We start from the raw sequence: 19,529 nt of genomic DNA, 5'->3' as shown, positions 1-19,529 counted from the left end.
ATCTTTACTGACTTAGCAACAGATTGCAGAGTTGCAACAAAGATGATACAACTGTCTTGAATCTAGTATAAAGTCCCAAAATATTATAATGTGCAAATATGTTAACTGTCAAATACTAATATAACATTTGCATTGGTGAAAATAACTACATTGAGAGTATAAGCAGGACAAAACAACAAATCATAAAGAAACCAAAAATACAGAAAAATCACTCTTGTCACTTGTCACTCTTGTTCATTGCATCATATTTATAAGAAATCATAATTATTATTTACAGAACCTGAGAAAAAAAAACATGAATTCATAAATCATCTGTCATTCCCCTTTAAGATGGCCTGTTTGACGCACACAGTGTGCACATGCTATTCTCTTCTTAATCATGACTGCACTTCCGCAGAGTATCCACACAAAGCTGGCTCTGACTCCCTCTCAAACACACACAAACACACTCTCACACTTGCACACACGTGCAGAAATACACGTTCAAGATAACAAGCAGGGACAGTGCTAGTGTGAGCCACAAATGAGCAGTTACGTTAAGTGACTAAACACATACTTCTAACATCATCTCTATGGGAGGCCACAGTCCAGACGTTGCTGCTTGTGCCAGCCATTACAAACACACACACACACACACACCGCCAACTGCTTCATCCATCACACACGTACAAATGTACACTCTTCTGTACATGTGCAGCCAAAATACTGACACACGAAGCCCTCCTCAGATGGAAATATATGTCATCAACTCCCCAAGCATAGACTCGAAACATTACTACAAATACTATCAAAGACTTTTGCAAAAAGCAACATCAGCAACTCAATAGTATTTAAAAAAAACACAGTGGCAGGTTGTGTTTTGAATTGTAAATACAGACAGGATATGGTAAATTAAGGGCAATTACCTGACAGATTGTGGTGCATGTTAATTAAAAGTGTTTTTATTTGATTGCAATTCTATGAATGTACAGCACACGATGTTTAATTGCCACAGAGGCTGTGACCTTGATTTGGTGACTACAAAGCTGGCAAATAACACAAGGCCCTTTAATACAAGAGAATAACGAAGGCAAACTGAGGGAGAACCTGAGCAGAACTAATATGTGAAATATATATTGAAGTGGTATTTCTACATTTCTACATTCCTGATCTGCATCCTTAAAATAGGTTGAAAAGGCAAGATGCAGGATATCATGGAGGCACTTACAATATCATCAGATGTCAGCTCAAAAGAAGACATTTCACTGCATTGTGCCTCTGATCATATTTGACAAGAACCACTGCAATCTGGCAGATGCCTCTTAGTGGCGGGGTGTCACACTGAAGCACTTGGTGACTGTGATCAGTCAACAGGCATTTGCTGCCAGTCACAAGTTTGGCACTGTGATGGTTGTTGGTATGTATTTACATCAGAAATGACTTATTTGTTAGTAGTTGCTCAGTTTGTAGGGCACGGTCGCTATATGTGCATTTCACGCCTATAGCAGAGTTGCATGCAAATACAAGAATATATTAACGCGGCTTTGCTTTAGCGTGGCTTTTGTCTCATGTAACAGGCCTGAGAGTTTGTGTGCATGAGTGAGCTGACTGACTCAGTGTAAGTTTTAGGGGATAACTGATGATAGATCTGTTTTAATTAGTAACACTTAAGTGTGTTTGAACGTGTGAACCAGGAACTTCTGCTGGCCTGCACATGGTGATGATGATCAAGGCCAGTTTACGTTTAACTACAGTCGTGTGCCATAAAGCTAAGCGCTAATTTATATAAATCGATTTCAAATGTGTCTTGCAGCAGAGGATTAATTGTCATGGTGCACTATGAAGACAAGTATGCGGTGTGTGACTTTAGAGGTCAAAACTGTGCATCCTGTGTGTGACTTCTTGATTAAGAAAGGGAGTTTTATTACTACTCACCATGGCAGCAGCCATGTTTGGCTTCTGTCTGTTCAACCCATTAGTATTCACTCACACATAGCATTTATAATTTGTAAGCCTGCCATCTCAATAAAGACGAAATTAGAAAAGCTGTGCTGTCAAGTTGTGTAATAGTATAAAACACAATAACATTACATCACATTAGATGACAAGCATGTAAGTGTCATAACAAGCTTCACTTCATCTGAAACAGATGGAACAGTTGTCTACAATGCCCATCTCCCGCCCCTCTCACCTCATCCTGTGTAAACCACTTGAGCTTATTCTAACACCAAATGTCAACATCATAACAAATGTTTTTTTTGTAACTACCAAAAATCCAGATATTAAATGAGGGACTCGCTAAAACCAGGCACCAACATGTGTGTGTGTGTGTGTGTGTGTGTGTGTGTGTGTGTTCCTCAGTCCTTCTGTCAATAGCATTAAATCGTATATGAATATTATTCAGCAAAACTTATTCACGTAAGGACTGGGCAGTAATTCAATATGATAATTTCATGATGAAATCATATATCTAGATATTGTGATACACAAGTGTGTGTCATCTAAATTGCTAAAAACAAAAGCATACATCTCAAATTTCTCAGAAAAATCTGAATTGATAAGAATTCTGCTTTTGAAAATACCCCTGTGTAGTTCAGTCAAACTATCGTCATAATCTGATTACTCTATTTGTGTGCATGCATGTTAACATAGTCAGTGTACAGCTGAACATATTTATTAATCTTTAATCTATATTTTTGCTTGAAACTGTTATTTTCGTTTTGCATTTAAGTATTTTTCAATCTTCAATTTTTTTTTTATTTACCATGTGGTTAATTAAAAAAGACAATCTATTTATTCAACTACCAAAAAACATGCCGTATCATGATATAAATCATTAGCAAGATATGAAATGACCAGAAGATTTTGGCCATATTGCCCAACGCTGATGTTCTTAAAGTTGCTGATATCCTCAAATGTAACAGCATCTAAATGTGAAGCTGATTTAGGCTGTGAGTTCTCTGCTGTCGTCCAAATGACCTCTCTATTGGTTTGTGTGGGACATTTCAGTCTTTACATGTGTGTGTCCTTTTGTCCCCAGTAAAATAAATCGCTCTGCGGCTCCAGAGTTATGCAACAACAGTGGTACGGGCAAACACTACATGATACCATACGCGTTTCACTGTGTGTTGCCTCAGTAAGGAAGAGATGTATGATTCATATTCACCATGAAAAGGTCATTGTTTTGCTCAGCTACCTTCAGCCGGAGCTGCCCAGGGTGTTGTGTCTCAGATAGATAAGACAGAAATGACCTTAAAGCAAAGGCAGGAGGGTTGCAGACTATTTGTCTGTCCCCGAGACAAGGTGGGTGCAGAGGAGACACAGTCACGTGCAGGCAGGATGGGTTGTGTGTCTTATATTGCAGTGAAATGACTAAACAAAGGAAGAGCAATAAAGGAGAAAGCTAAGCAGAAGAAGGAGGAAATGACTGTGGGTTCCTGACAGGGTTTGCTGTCTTACATGCACTTGTGTGCTCGCTACGTCCTGTTACTCACTTGTGCCTCCTGGTGGTGGCAACACCTCAAGCCTTTGCCCAATGTTCCGCCTGAGGAGGAAATTGCTTTCTATTTATAATGAGCTGCTGCATTTAACCAAGCCTTACTAACAAGACGGGCAGACTCATGCTATTAAGGCCTCTGTGACTTTGCAGCATTGCACTGTTCTCACCCGGAGCAGCTCTGCAGCATCTATAGGCACCGTGTGGACAGTGTGACACCAGCAAACAAATTCAGTATGTTTATGTTTATGGTGTTAATGTTGATGGTGTTACCTGAGAATGCACTAAATGAACAGTCTACACATTCACGAGCCTAGACGTCAGCTGGTCTGTATTGCAACATTTCAGTGTCTCTTTGTGTTGAATGTGTGGATGGGTAGAAACCTGCTTAGTTCGGCAGCCTATAGTGATGTAATTTGATCCTTGCTTTACACATCAGGCCCCTCAGCACCCCCACCTCAGGTTTCATATGAGTTCTCAGTCCACCTCTGAGGTTGCAGAGCGGAGCGGTGTGAAATAACAAACTCCACTACAGCTTACCTGCTGGCAGCTACAGAAAACATAGCTCAGCACTTTTGTCTCTAGTGCTCCTCCTGTGAGTACAGCGTGAGTTCTGTAGAACAACTAAGGCTAAGCTGGTACACCTGCCCTACAAAGTATTCTATTGTTCAACCTCTGCTGAAAAGGGAAAGATTGCGGTATTTGCCCTCTGGTTTAATTCTGCAGTGTCGACATTGTATCAGATACCAAAGGCTTGTGCAAGCAATAGACAAGGATCAGTATGAGCATCAGCAAAAACATATACTGTATAGTGCAGTTAAGGAAGCATCCATATAAGCACAGAGGAGGCAGTTATGCATTTTCAAAAAGTTAAGCTTTGTCCTGACTACAAAGGATGTGACTAAATGATGAATAACTTGATATCTAATCATCAACATGTCATCTCATCTCTACTTCATGATCTTGTTCATGAAGCACGTAAGCCGCATCAATGATGCTGCTCAGTCCTGAACTGTCTGCGCAAAAGTGCCCAAAATGTAGCTTTGTGGTTCATTCCCGGTAGGTGCATCCACAGCTCTAATCGTCTACTCGTGGACAGAGGAGACATATACAACATCCATTAGAATACAGTGACAAATATTACACAGCGATGCCGCAACAGATTCAGACAAAAGACATAATGAAGGCATCATTAAAAAATGCCAAACTATCCATCACATGTTGACACTTACAGATTTGGTTTGCATTATAAACGCTGAGATGAGACATAGTATTTAGCTTCCAAGCAAGCTTAGTTATTTAGTTGATGCCAGACCTTTCGTGATCCGAACACATAAGGTGAAGCTCTGAACATATGAATGTCAATTCTGGCGACGCTCTGAATTTACAAACATTGCAGTTAGGCCCCATAATGGCTGCATTTCAAATTAATAAGAAGACCTGAGGTTTAGAGGTTATACATACTGTAAAGCTACCAGTATGAAATAAGCACCCGTCAACGCATGGTTTACAGTCAGTCTGAGGCTAGGACACACAATAGTGAGTGGCTTCTGAAAACTCACAACTGAAAGTAGCCTTCATATTAAAAGAAATGTATTAAATTACTTTAAGCATCAAGACTAGCTCGAAACAGAAAATGAACAAAAATAAACTACATTTGTATATTCTGGCCAGTACCTGATTTACTTAATAAGGTCAGTGTGGGTGCAGATAACAATCCAACGGGTCGGATTGTTGCATCCGTAAACCAAAAACAAAAAGAGAGCTTGTGTGTGTGTGTGTGTGTGTGTGTGTGTGTGTGTGTAACTACCCCAGTCCACAAAGACTTGCATGCTGATTAGAATAGTCTTTAAACTCTATTGCTGCTGTATTTGTATTCACATCAGCAAAATGCACAGATGTTTCAGCATTGCTTTTTTCAGAGTCCAACCAGCCTCTCAATGCTTTTCTACATTCTTGTTTGTTTCTTCTCACGCAAGTGTGAACATTTTCACTTTCCAGTTGACACTATTAGGACAATCCAACTCTTTCAAACCTCACTCCCAAACTAACCCTGACAACACTCTGTACATAATACTGTATCAGGTACTGTAATGTCCCAGATGGCCCACTTTCCCCTGATGCACCACCGCTGTGTAAACAAACACCCTGAGGTCACCCTCCAGGAGGTCAAACCGAGAAGCAGTACATCTTCTCTAGAGCAGACACCCTTTTAACTAGCTTATCTTACACAGCAGGTTCAACAGCGTAACGGACTGAGAAACACTCCGCTGTTTTTTTACAGCGAGCCGGTAACCTCCTCAAACATGTTCCTGCTCTCAGACGAAGCTTTCAAGAACATTGAAATGTCTGCAGACACACTGTATGAGCTCTTCATGAATCATTGAGCACTACAGCTGAATTCTGCTCATGTAGAGAGGACCACATTCTGTGTGTTTGTCTGGCTTTTGGAGAGAGCACTCATGCTCAGCTGTGGAACAATGCTTACAACACTACATCACCCATAATTCATCACACAGACATAAATGCACAAGGTGCACAGAGTGGTGCAATGACGATAAATTCTAAAAATAGAAAGCTGAATAAGACCTCTGTACAGGGAAACTATGACATGATAAAGCACCAATGAGGATAGTTGTCAACGTGTTTCTCTGTGTCGGCACAGCAGATACTTGAAATCTGCATGATAGAGCAATATACTGAAGATACAATCTGTATGAAACGTCTTACTATTACAGCTAAATCTCTATATACTATACCTACCATATCTCTTATCAAAAGGACGATACAATCACATGTTTTCATCTGAAAGAGGATTATGAAGTAACAATGCATGTTGTAATGAATCTTGAAATTATTCAACCAAACAAGAACAGAACAACAGGCACTAAAGGAGATTATCTTCCATTCTTTAACTCCTTATCACAAACCTAACAAGCCAGACATTAGGATTTTGACAATGTGAACTCTGAGACACTATATAAAACCTATGCAAAGAAATACCAGACTGTTTTTGGCTTTAAGTAGCAGCACTGATACAACAGGCACCAAATGAATAAATATATCATCGTGACATATACAGACTACTCACCAGGTCATGGTTTGTGGAGTTGGAATCATCTGCAGGGAAGGGGACATAGACAGCTAAGGCCATACAGTTGGCAAAAATAGCAATTAATATAAAGATATCAAATGGCCTGAGAAAAAACAGTTAAGGAAAACACGGAAGAAAATGATGTAACAGAGCAATAGAAAATAACACTACAAAACACTTTTCAAATCTCCTGATGTAGTCTGATTACTTTAAAAAGCGCTACATGAAATTAACGGATGTGGCCATCATGAATAATTACCACAGCTAAGATTGAACAAAGGTATACACAAAGGACCTGTGAACAAGTACGGCAGTCAGCAACTAAAGATCATTTTCACTATCAATTAATGTGGCAGTTATTTTACCTCATCCATTAATCATTGGGTTTATTAAAGGTCAGAAAATAGTGAAAAAAATGCACATGATAGCTTCCCAGTGCCCAAAGTGAAGACTTGTTTTGTCCGAATTACAATCCAAAACCCGAAGGTATCTAATCTACACTGATATAAAACAAAAAAAAACCTTGAAAAGTTTTTTGAGGAATTGATTATCAAAATAGTAATTGGTTTTCTAATCTAACCGCTTCGGCTCTGTGAACAGGTAATGCTCTTTGGTCAAATCCCAACACTCAGACATTCGCCCAGCTCTACATAATACCACTGTAAAGGATACTTCCACTCCACCAGGCTGATGCAGGCCCTGCGTATGGGGTTGTTGAGTTTGAGGCAGAACAGAGCCCTTGGTGGCCTGCTGTTGGCGTTACTGCCCTGTTTCTTGCTTTTGGCATACTGTTGGCGCTTCTTCTGTGCCAACGCACCGACCGGGATGGTACTGGACACTGGAGCAGGCAGGGCAGGAGGTGCGGGAGGTGCCACAGGGGCTGGGGCCGCAGCAGGGGTAGGGGCAGGGGTTGAGGCGGGAGGGGCCTCTGGGGCGGCGGGGGCTGGGTCTGGGGCAGGCCCTTTGGCGCTCATAGTGTGGGCGTGGCTCTGTGAGGAGCATCCAGCAGCATGGATCTGCCAGGGTAGACTGGGTGGCTAGAAAAGGGCAGAATAATCTGACCAATGAGCTGGCACGTCACCAGGGGGAGCGACTCTGGTGCTGCTGGCATAATTTGCCTCTGAGAATGAGAAAGGGGTGAGATGAGATCATGGCATTAGTACATTTTACACTTTATATAACAATAAAAGGATTATTGACATTGCTTTTGTCTGCCTTCAAATTACATTGGCTTGCACAATGCACTAGAATGCACTCAGGTTCTTCTGCCTGTCTGCCATGCACGGCCTTCTTAGGTCAACTGGTCTGATAACTTCAATCATTCTTTAGTCAGTTCAATAACTGGTGAAGCTGCCTTTAGATTTTATGCCCCTAGATGCTTTAATAAGCTTCCTGATGAAAGATATACTGATAATGTGCAAAACATTGTTTTTAACTGAATAATATGTGAATCTTCCTGTATGCTCGTCGTGAATAGCTAATAGTGAATTACTATTATTATTACTTTTCTTTGTCTTTTCATAAACTTATGAGCATATGAAACATGCAATATAAATAATGCTTCCCTTGCCTTTAATTAAATGTGTTTTTCTTCAAGCTAAATATTGACAATCCAGCTCATACTGCAAACTGTACTTTCTGAACTAAAATATGGCTTTCCCAGCACTCTGTTGTGCTGCAGCAGGTTAAGTACAGCATGATGCTCCAAATGGTCTCAAAGACAAAGGTACTTCAGTGAAGTAAAAAGGTGCAGGAGTAATTAATACTGGTGTATATACAGCACATACTGGCCCACAATTAATATTTAAGACAATGTGAGAACTTTTACTTCAGCTTAGACACAGCTGATATTATGACCACACACACCTGCACAATTTAAAGATGGCAGCTTGTTGAATTGCTGTAGTCTCTTCAAGGATAAAGAAGCTGTTTGTTTCCCCTAAAACATGTAAATAAAATAATGTGATCTTATGTGAAAATAGTGAGATGTGCAACTGAAGCCGAGGATCGTTCAAAACCAGAAATAAGGCACGTTGGCCTGGTTCTCATGTTGCCATCTAAACTCTGCATTTATTAAACAGCATTTCCTGAAACTGAACATATTCTATGAGGGGGAAAAAACTGTAAGCAGATGACATGCAGATGTCAAAACACACACACACACACACACAAATTAAGCTGTAAATTCAGAGCTGCCACTCTCAGGCATCACTTGGTCCCATCAGTTGTGTAAGTCCTTGAACTGCTGAGCAGGCCCGCAGAGGAAGAAGCAGAAAAGGTCACATTGCAGTGATGCTCCAAGAGGAATGCATCTTCATATTTTACAGAAAAATGGGCTATGAGTGGTACTGTGATGTAAGACTGCACATCTTGTGAAGAATTTAGGCTGCCAGCTTCACGTCTCCTTTGTGCTACGACGCTGCCTTCATGTAGCCCGGGCTAGTGCAAGCTCAATATGGGAACAATGCGTACAAAATGCGCTTATTTTGGAATATTAATTTCACCGCTGCATCGACAACGTCGACCGTTCACCCGTGATGAAAACGAACACTGACATTTCTGCATGAGCGACTCGTGACAAATTAAACCATCATCAATTGTCCTCGTATTTCTCCTTGGACGCCACCAAGGTAGGATGTGATAAAAATCACCCCAAAAATGATGTGAAATGACAGACTGACTTGACTTCGAGCGCTCACAGGGAAAACTGAGCAACGCACAGCCGTCAGATGGTCCTCGCTGCTCAGCAGAAACAGCTGGCAACGTTATTACAACAAAACTCAATCAGTGATGCTCTTACACTCAGGGCTAATATAGTGGACAGTCCACATGACCAGAGCCCACCTCCGTTTGTAGAAAAGGTGCCAGCCTGGCATCAGCCCTGGCCATGCTCTATTAAAATGTATATTTAAATGTCTTGTTCATGACAAGGCGATGAATCTCCTCCCCATAATCCACAAAACATGACAGCGTCGAAAGGAAAGTGGCCATTTAATAATAACTGCTGTCCTCTGACAATAATGAGGAAAGCATCACCATTGCCTGCATGCAGCAAAACGCAGCTATGCTAAGAGGCTAACTTCAGTTTGTGGAGCAGAAACCGCACCGCGCTGTACCTTTTCTGAAGACTTTATGACTCAGCCGCGGTCCTCTCCGCTCGGTAACACGGGTCCAGGGACAAAATCGCAAGTCCGGTCTCAAACGGCGGTTTAATATGCATCAGCTCCGGCAGCAGGAGGGACACATAAAGCCTGTGCATTAATTATGCTCTTCCATGGTGATCGTGGAGAGCTGGAGACAGGAGAGTGCGCACCACACAACAGAGCATCCTCATCCGCTGCCTACTTATCGTCACGGCGCCAGTTAACAGAGAAACGAGTCTACATCAGAAAGCGAGCTCTCCTCCTGCTGCTGCACAAGACCCCTCACATCACAAAGGTGCTATGGCATGTGCGCAATGTAGCGCAAGGAGACAACTTTCAAACAGGGCGTCACATTCAGCATCCATTGCTCACGTGAAGGTCATTAAGACAACATGGTAGGCTACCATTAAAACACTGGTTTAGCAACTTATCTTATTAAACTTACATGGGTACACTTTCTAATAAGGCACCCTACATGCTTTGTTATGGCAAATACATTCAATTATAAATGTAATACATTATGAGTCATTATGAACTAATTGTGGTTTGCCAAGTTGTGAAAAATCCCCTCTGCAGTTGTTTTTGTCTCATTTCTATTTGGAAACAATGCTGTAATAACTATTCATGATTTGCAACTTTCTGATAAGCCATTAAGTCTGTGGTTAAACCTGTTAATAGGTAATTAATCTACATTTAAATCTGCAGTTGCAATATTAACTTATTTGTCAATAAATTACTTCTTTGCTAGAGATTTCCATATCTTGGCAACCCAAAATGTGATCTTTTTAACTGGTTATAAGTATTAGTAAATTATTAATTAACCATTAGGTTAAACCTTTATAAAGATTGCCTTATAGGAATGGTATTGCATATATTGCAGACATCTTGAAATCCAGCAGGACAGCAATACAACCACTGATGTTCAGACATTTTGTTTAAAAATTGAACTTTACCCAATTAAAAACAATTGCTGCCTCCCAAATTCCCAGATCCACAACTATAAACCATGTTGGATTAGAATACAGCATACGTCCCATCTCCCATTATGTTTTTACTGTTTTGTCACAAAATAATTTGTGAGAATTTATATTATTACTTACTTGAAATGTTAGAAATGTCATTTTCTTCTGAGAAAATACAGAAAATAATATAATAGAAGTCCAATATTCACTCTCTTTTAGCTCTGTCTTTAGTCTCCACCAACTCCTGAGGGACATATCTGTTTCTTTAACGGCTAAATGCTCCACTATGTTCTCCAGTTAGTTACTAACTCTGTCTGCTGTTCAGTGCTGATCAAATAGTGTACAGTAGGTCTTTTAGAGCATTTATTCCCTGAAAACAGATGCCTGCTGCAACCGAAAACAACAAAATGAGAGCAGTGAAAGTAATACAAAGTAAAGCTGTGATACGAACAGCGAAACAATGATCTGAAACTCATTATAGCAGAGCTGCAGATTCAGGTGATGATTTTCATTAGGCTCATTACAACATTATCATATTGTTCACGTTGTTGTTTGATACATTGTTAGAATAAACATATTGATTACAGCAGCTTTAAAAACATCTATTCTGTATACCAAATGATATAATGAGCCATGTCGACCATGAACCAAACAAATTTTGAATAATGATATTAATGTTTTCCTGCCAAAGTCAGTGAAAATGTGTCCTTTCAACTGACAATATGTTGCCCTCCTTTAAACTGTTCCCTTTTGAATATGTAACTACATTTCCCATTTGCCATGCATGTCTCCATGATGACAAAGTAAGTCAACACCACCTTGCCAGATAGATGTAACACACACATACATGCCTCTCTACCATTACAGCCGTTCTTTGAGAGCAGCAGATTCTGTAATATTTCAGATGTGTATATACAAAATTGTTCCTTCAACTATCTTTTTTTTTTAAAGAGACGTACAGGGCAACTATGACACTCTTTTACAATCAGAAATAATGTTTAAAAAAGTCTGTAAAAGACCAAATCATCAGTCCAACTCATTCATTTCTGATCTCAAATGATGCCATTTATTTTGTGGTGTTTAGTTTTGTAAAAGACATAACCTTGTCTTACACCAACCCTTTTAACATTATTGTTGCATAAAATATGTTGATTTGTAAGTTACAAATGCAAACTGCATCACGAGGCACTTGTACATCTGTCATGCATAACGCTACATGTTAATCCTACCATTATGAAAAAACGAATGACCAAATGATAGCTCTGACCCTCAGAAGACCCTTTAAAAACTCTTCTCTGGATTTTATTGTCAGTCACTTGTTATGTTGGTCAGTCTTGCCCAACAGTTGTTACAGCAACTGTTGGGCAAGACTGACTTCGCAGTGTATTACAAAAGTTAAAGTATTTAAATGAATGGTATTTCCTTTTCCACATAATGCTTTCATTAATATCAATAAACCATACTACAACGTAAAAACAGAACCTGATATCATCAAATGTTTTAGTGGCAGTTTGCTCAAATAGCAGTGACCGCAGTTCAGTAGGCCACACTGTGATATTGTAGTCTGTGAAAATACCTGCCAGAGTAGAAGAGCTGACCCTAGGCCTCTGCTTCAGCTGCATGTCCCAGCTGACAACAAAGAGCAGAAAACACTCATTTTCTTCCCTGGCAGGCTGGTCAGTGAGTGAATGGCAGCAGTGTTTGGTGAGAGGTGGAGAAGGACTGGGCGAGGAGGCAGGGACGAGGCTCATCGTATCATCTTACCTGTCTGCCCAGGATAATGGTTTCTTCTATCGTCTTGAATTATTCACCTATAGATGAGGTGGTGTGTGTGTGTGTGTGTGTGTGTGGGTGTGTGTGTGTGTTTCTGTGTTGCTGGTAATTATGTGGCAGCGTGTGTCAAATGGCAGAAAATGGTTTGATGACATTCTTTATTAATTGGCACTTGTTGATTATGTAATTCAAAGGTTGGCAAATAAGAGACACACCTGAGGGAATGTACTTAAAAAAAGAAGCAGTGATCATGATTGGCCCCCTCACCAATGCAGACTGAAAGACAATCTACAGAATATTTGATTAACAAGAAGCTGTGATCTGAAAACATATTTTAATCAACATCTTCATACAAAAACAAATATCAGTTTCCCCAAATTCAGAATTTCACCAGGGCTTATTAGTAGGTATTTCTGTTATTTTGTCCACTCTGTGTTAGATATGTATTTAGAGAAATAGTTCCAGCATCATTTAATGTTAAATATATGATTTTTTTTAAGTCCAATTTAAAGAAGACCATAACTCATTTGTTTATGTGGACAGCTCTGTATTGAAGCGTAATGCCTGTAGAATTAAAGGAGTATTATGATGTATCCACCTGATAGAGCCATAGATTGTCTTTTCACATTTCAGGCTGAGGATAAGCTGTTTGATGCTGAAGGAAGGCAGAGTGCAAATGCTCCTCTATGCGATGCAAATGAATACAGGCGGCTGGATTTGATTCAAAAAACGATCCAGAGACATTGAAGTAGCCATTAGCGGTGTTGATATGCATCTAACACAACTTTTGATCACAAAACAGCAAAGGTAAGGCATGATTTATGGTTATGGCTGTATAAAGTGAGTTTATTTTTTCTCTTCTTCGGCTGCTGGTTCAGTGAGTTTTGAGTCTCAGCCTTCATAATGCCATTTTGTTTGTGTGGGTAGCGTAGAAGAAGCAAAGCTGCTAGCACCACTGTTTGAGCATGCACCATTTGCGGTTTTTTACTGTGTGCTCATTTAGTTGCCTGGTGCTGGAAGTGAGTTTTGTTTTGGTAAATATGGTTATCATGAGCTCTTAGTCAAGATTCTTCCAGTCATGTGTGTGTGCAGGATGAATATGTTGCTACATGTTTAGATGTGCACAACTGCCCCCAGTAGGGGGCACTCGAATATTCTGACACTTTGGGTAAAACCACTCTCATTTCTTTACAGTAAATGTGACGTTGGAGCCAGCAGGCAATTAGCTTAGCTTAGCATGAACTGGGTTTGCACCTCTAAAGCTTATTAAATAACATGTTATATCCCATTTGTTTAATCCGGGCACACTTCAGGAAGTCACTGTGCCTTGCTAAGAAATAGATCCAGCACGGTTTGTGTACCTATTAAACAAACAAGATATAATATAGGTCTTAATTGGTGAGCTCTAAAGAGGCACTGGTAGGCATTGTTTTTACCCATGTCTCCAGTCTTTATGCTAAGCTAAAAGCATGCTGGCTCTAGCTCATTATTCAATGTACAAATCTTCTAATAACTCCTGACAAGAAAGCAAATAAATCTTCCCAAAATATGTTGACAGCCTTCACATCCAGGACATTGGAGGTTGGTATCACTTTACCCTGATTTCGACATAGTAACCTATTAGCAATACTTTGTACTTTAAAAGGAAACAAATCACTTCTGTTTATTTTTCTAACCTCACTCTTGAGAAATGTTCTTTTCTTCTCTTTTTTTTGCTTCTTCTTCTGTTGTTCTTGACCTGGTTTCTTACCGATGAGTGGATTTCCCTCCAAAGATGGCCGTACAGTAGTGAGGATGGTGGAAATAATAGTTTTAAGTTTCTGTGTTCATTCACCTGGAATAGTATCATGTATTTATGTGTTTGTGTTTTATTTTGAGATTGTGTAAAAAATACTTACACACACAAACCCAGTCTGTAGTCCCTGTTGGGAAAGCGCATTGCAGTTCATTTTCACTGAAAATGGAGTAAAAATACAAACAGAGGGTGCAGTGGCCCCCAGGGACCACGGACGCCATTTGGCTCCACCCAGCAGTCTGCCCCACCTACGATTTGATCTGCTTCTTTCCTCTCTGCGCCACCAAACACTCAAAACCGAAATTAACTTTATTAAAATATGGGGATTCACTTTGAACCCGAATCATTAGAAAACAGGAGTTTTAAGCTTTTCTGCTTTCATAGTAACAAAGAAACATAATGAAATCTTAATTTCCCAGTTATTTTTTTTAAAGATCCATATGAAGATGTCTTGTAATCTGTGCAGAAGCACATCAGACAATAGGCTTTAATTCTGCACAAAGCAGGTCTTTGGCTCTTAGCTCTGCTGAGGTGAAGGTCGTGTAAATGTTTGGCCAAACTCTAAAGAGATTATGATGTGTTGACTCGATAAAAATGCAGGTTTTTAGTTTACACAGACAAGTCACTCAGACAGATGTTTGTTTGTTTTTAGATCTCTTTGTAAATGCACTTAGCTTTTACACTTTATCCTTCAGCCTCATCCTCTCCCTCCCTCCCTTTTTAAATCAGATTGCAATAAAGCTATATGAACTCTTCATTCATAAGCTGCAAAACTGCTATTTTCTTTCTAGTGCTGTTCTCATTTAGTCTCATTCAGCATTTCTATATCTTCACTTGCTGCATATCTGAAATCTTATGGTAATGAGGGTTTGGCCTTTTTTAAAACAAGTTTGAATATTAGCATGTGCCACTTGATGTCTGATTTCATAGCATCAACATGCATGTAAAACCTGGTTAGCAGGCACTCATGCAAAAGCACTGATGCAACAATCAGTGTTTGCATGTTTATGAGAGAGCTGTGTGTGTGTGTGTGTGTGTGTGTGTGTGTGTGTGTGTGTGTGTGTGTGTGTGAGGGAGGGAGTGTGTTGGTGGTGCTGCTTGAAGGAGAGCAGTAGTGATGGAGCCTGAAAGCCCTGCAGCGTAACTGTTCTCCCAGCGCATCGTCAACTTCACTGCTGAGCCCACAACACACGCTCAGCCTTAACCCCTGCTCGCACACTCTACACTTCTCTCTGAATCTTCCTTTCTCTCTTTGTTTCTCTTCATCCACTCTCGCTCTGCTTATTTAAAGCTCTGCGTCTGAATCTTTAAAACGCTCGTCTTTAACCAGTTCCTTTATGCACTTTGGTTTGACTACCTCACTTATTCACTGATTCCACCTCTATGCCTCTATTCCATGTCTCAGTCCTTTTCACCGCTTTATTTTTCCGATGTGTGCCATCAACCAGGCCCAGACCCTGACTTCCAGGATGATCACCAAGTCCAGCTGCAAAAAAAGCTATATGACTGTTGATAATTCAATCATAAATCCTGCTTTTGTCTCATGCACTGTCAGGGGGTGGGGCCTTTGGGTGACAGACAGCTCTCAGATAGAAGGGCAAGCACTATGTCATCATGGTGACTGCAGAGTGATTTAAGGAAATGGAGTGATAAGAGCAGAGAGGAAGAGGCTCAAGCCTGAAGGGGCGACTGGCATTAAAGCAATGTCCCAAGATTCATGGATGTGTGTAAGATTCTATGCATATGAGTGTGAGAATATTCCAGAGTTCATTTGTGTGTCAATATGCGCACATGTCAGCAAGCCTTAGTGCATGTATGTAGGCCTGTATGTGTATTGTGTATCTGCATTTGTGGTGCTTCTGAAATCCCATTAATCATTCTAGCCCAACAATGCTGAGTACATTATTGTTTACCTGAGCTCTGCATTGTGTTTGAATAGCCACGCACACATGCTCTGCGTTATATTAAGGCATTGTTTCAAAAGTGGTTGCTTTGCTCCTCTTTTTCTGCCAGAGAGATTAAAAATAGAAACATTCATGCTCTGTGAATGTACTTTCCCTCCAGGAAGTGTGCAGTTGTGGGTGTCTGACATTGGCTGCACACCATCACGTGGCATGTCCTTCCCAGGCTGCCATTGGCTGGCACCTGTGGGGCTCTGTGAAGAAAAGCTTTTCTGACAGGACCCAGGAGCCCAGAGGAGTTGCTGCAAACTGGGAGGACAATGTCGGTGGAACCAGGAGAGCAATGATGGGGGGGGGGCTCAAGAGATGGCATCACCATGGCTGTAAGCGCTGAGGTGCTGGGACGTGACCTCCCAGTCACAGCGAAAAGCAGGAATCCACAGAGATGATCACATGTCTGAAAAGGTGCAGGGGAAAATGAATGAGGGGAAGGAGAGGACGATGATTTGTAGCAATGACACACAGGGAGCGCGTGTAACCACCACATACACTCAGCTGACACTTAGATTTGTTGTCATTCAATCTGACTGTTCCCCAACACTTTACATATAAACACATCTGGTGCCATTTCATAAGGTAATGGTTTATAACACATTTCTCATTGTTGTATTGATTCAGTATTCAAGGATTTAAAAAATAAGTAATTAATTCAAAAACTCTGCTGATTAAATGTCTTGATTCTCTTTTTTTTTTCTTCTTCAGTTATTGGCTAAGTGGGTGGAATATCCTACAAACCATCATTGAAGCTGTCGTCCTACATTTCTGTGGAGACATTGCCATCTGGTGTTTAATGTTAGGAACACAAACGGCCTTTAAAGAAAGGCTGTTCAAAATGGAGTAATGTAACACAGAGAATGTTCCAGCGACACATGCAGGATTAGCATAGCTTTTTTTTCTCAATATAATGCCTCACTGATTTAATGTGACGTATGTAACATAGATAGGCCCAACATCTTAAAAGGCAACAAGAATGGCATTGTACAATCATTTCGGTACTACCCCTTTCTCTGTGTAAATAGAGAATTTAGAGAAAGCAACATTATTTCAGATGTGTTATTTAATTTGTATGGCAGCAGCTCATATAAATGTTCTGTACTGTACTACAATTGATTTACCCTCCAGGTAGAATAATCTCTGAGCAGTGAGATCCATGCATGTCTGTATAGTTGTCCCATCATCAGGTCTGCTGCAGAGGGTTTCATTTGGCAAGAACACAGTGTCCTCAGAGGGAGAGTCATAAAACTCTAAATGTATCATCATGTGAGACAGAAGACAGAAATACAACTGATGAGGTATATTCTGCTCTTCCATTAAATTCTCTCACTTTTTCTTTCTTTCTCTCTCTCGGTTTCTCTCATACACTTTCTCATGATGTTCCCCGTCTCAAATTCAAATTAGCTCCAATGGCTTGACGATAATTAAGTACAGTAATTCCAAAGCAGCTTGAATATGACATAAAAAACAACGTTGCTTGCATGTTACTACACTACAGTTAATTTTATTTATTTGTTAGGGATGGAGCACGTTAATAAACATGGGTATAAAATACATCCGTGGTCACTAGGCAGATTACAAATTACAACATACAGATACAAATAGAGATGACCAAATACTTTGTATTACATGTCAAGTTAAAAGTGATCACAGATCTGGTTTGACTAAAGTCATTGTTTGAAAATGGGTCTTAAAAGTGGAATATGTAGGGCGCTCTCTTATTGCAGAAGGAAAGCTATTCTAATATTTACTTTCCTTTACTGACAGCACAGTTTGTCTACATGGGGTGCGTATATGTGGCACCTCACAGTCCCCTCTAGTGGTGGCCTTGCTGCTATTACCAGCCCTCTGTTTAATCAATTTAAACAAAGAAGGTGGGTCAAGCCCAGGCAAAGCCTTTTACGTAAAACAAGCTTTTTTGAAATGTTTTGAAAGAGTTAAAAAAAAAAATTTTTGATGGCTTTCTTGAAAAGTACATTGATTTAAGTGTTGTTACACCTGTAAGTGACCAGTAAGTAGAAGAATGCTGTGATTAATGTGTGAAAAAAAATCATTGAGGGTAAAAACATCTTGGAGCATTAACTGTCAGAAATGATCTCAGTTGCATACAAAGACATAGACAATAACCAAGCCACAGCCTCTTCATTCTGCTGCCGTCTTCTGCAGCTTCCTTCTTCAGGCTCCAAAATGTAACCTCCATTCTCCACCTATATAGTTTGTGTGTGTGTGTGTGTGTGTGTGTGTGTGTGTGTGTGTGTGTGTGTGTGTGTGTGTGTGTGTGTGTATATACTTTCTCAAAATGAGACTACAAACTGCACTTCGTTGTGCATCTATGTTGTATGGCAATAAATTAACCTTGTACCTTGTATATCCTCTGCATGTATTTGCATGTGTGTGGTTGATGATGAATTGTTTATGATGAAGGGGGTACAGTAGCCATTTTTCTCTCTGTGTCTTTCCTCTAAGTTGTTATCAGCATGGCGAAAGCCAAGACCAAGAGTTGATTTAAAAGATGTGGAGAAATGTATCAGTATGTGAGCTTACAAAATGTGTTACGCTCAACTGAACAGGATGAGCCGGTCTTTGGACTTGTGTTGAGTTGGGAAAGGTGTCTTGATTTTTTTCTTTAATGTTTTTTCTCCCCCGGGTTTTGTTGTTTTATCCATTTTTGTGGAATATGATTGTATGTTGTTTTTTGTGGATGGTGATTTGATATAAGAGAAAGAGTATTAAAAGATTCAAATGATCTTGCTCTCTGTCTCTCACATTCTCTCTTTTGTTCTGTATTTCCCTATTTTTCTCTTTTAAATTCACCCTTTGTTACTCACATCCATCATCTTTATTTTCTGTTAAATTTCCAACAAAAGCAAATTAGGGCAAACATGGGCTTTGGTAATTAGACTGGGGTGTTTAGTGTGAGTAAATAACAAAGAACAACCAACCATCCGTTCTTTAGCTATGCGTCATTATATCTTTGAGTATCGCAGGGGGCTGGAGCCAATGCCAGTTGACGTTGGGCGAGAGGCGGAGCACCCTAGACAGGTCACCATGTGATCACAAGGCTGACACACAGGCAGCCATTCACGCTCACATTCATGCCCACAATCAAGATCTGAATTATTAGTTCAGACAGTAGCTAGTGCCAAAGTAAATCAGGGTGAGATGCTTCAAATGTACCCCCTTCCTCCTCACACAGTCACACAGTAGCCAATGAAATGAGTGGCATTCAATTTTATCAACAACACCCAGCTCACGTCACTGGCTTTCCCCTCCTCTCCTCATCTCTGTGTGTGTGTGTGTGTGTGTGTGTGTGTGTGTGTGTGTGTGTGTGT

At 40.2% G+C, this 19,529-nt stretch overlaps 1 protein-coding gene across 12 annotated transcripts in view; it reads right to left on the bottom strand.

The window, feature by feature from the left end:
• The window catches only part of cacna1da (calcium channel, voltage-dependent, L type, alpha 1D subunit, a), a 57,613-nt gene extending 47,559 nt beyond the window's left edge, over window positions 1–10,054 (bottom strand). For all 12 annotated transcript variants that reach the window (XM_031855085.1, XM_031855094.1, XM_031855112.1 and 9 more), the window contains exons 1-3: window positions 9,686–10,054; window positions 7,242–7,689; window positions 6,567–6,672 (exon numbers count right to left, since the gene is read on the bottom strand). In XM_031855085.1, the coding sequence (XP_031710945.1) occupies window positions 6,567–6,672; window positions 7,242–7,543 (408 nt within the window). In that variant the 5' untranslated portion in view covers window positions 7,544–7,689; window positions 9,686–10,054. The remainder of the gene's footprint in view (window positions 1–6,566; window positions 6,673–7,241; window positions 7,690–9,685) is intronic.
• Between the last annotated feature and the right edge of the window lie 9,475 nt (window positions 10,055–19,529).

Source organism: Anarrhichthys ocellatus, unplaced genomic scaffold, assembly GCF_004355925.1.
Source record: "Anarrhichthys ocellatus isolate YVR2014 unplaced genomic scaffold, GSC_Weel_1.0 scaffold1, whole genome shotgun sequence".
Classification (NCBI taxonomy): Eukaryota; Metazoa; Chordata; class Actinopteri; order Perciformes; family Anarhichadidae; genus Anarrhichthys; species Anarrhichthys ocellatus.
This window is presented reverse-complemented; position numbering and strand designations above follow the sequence as displayed.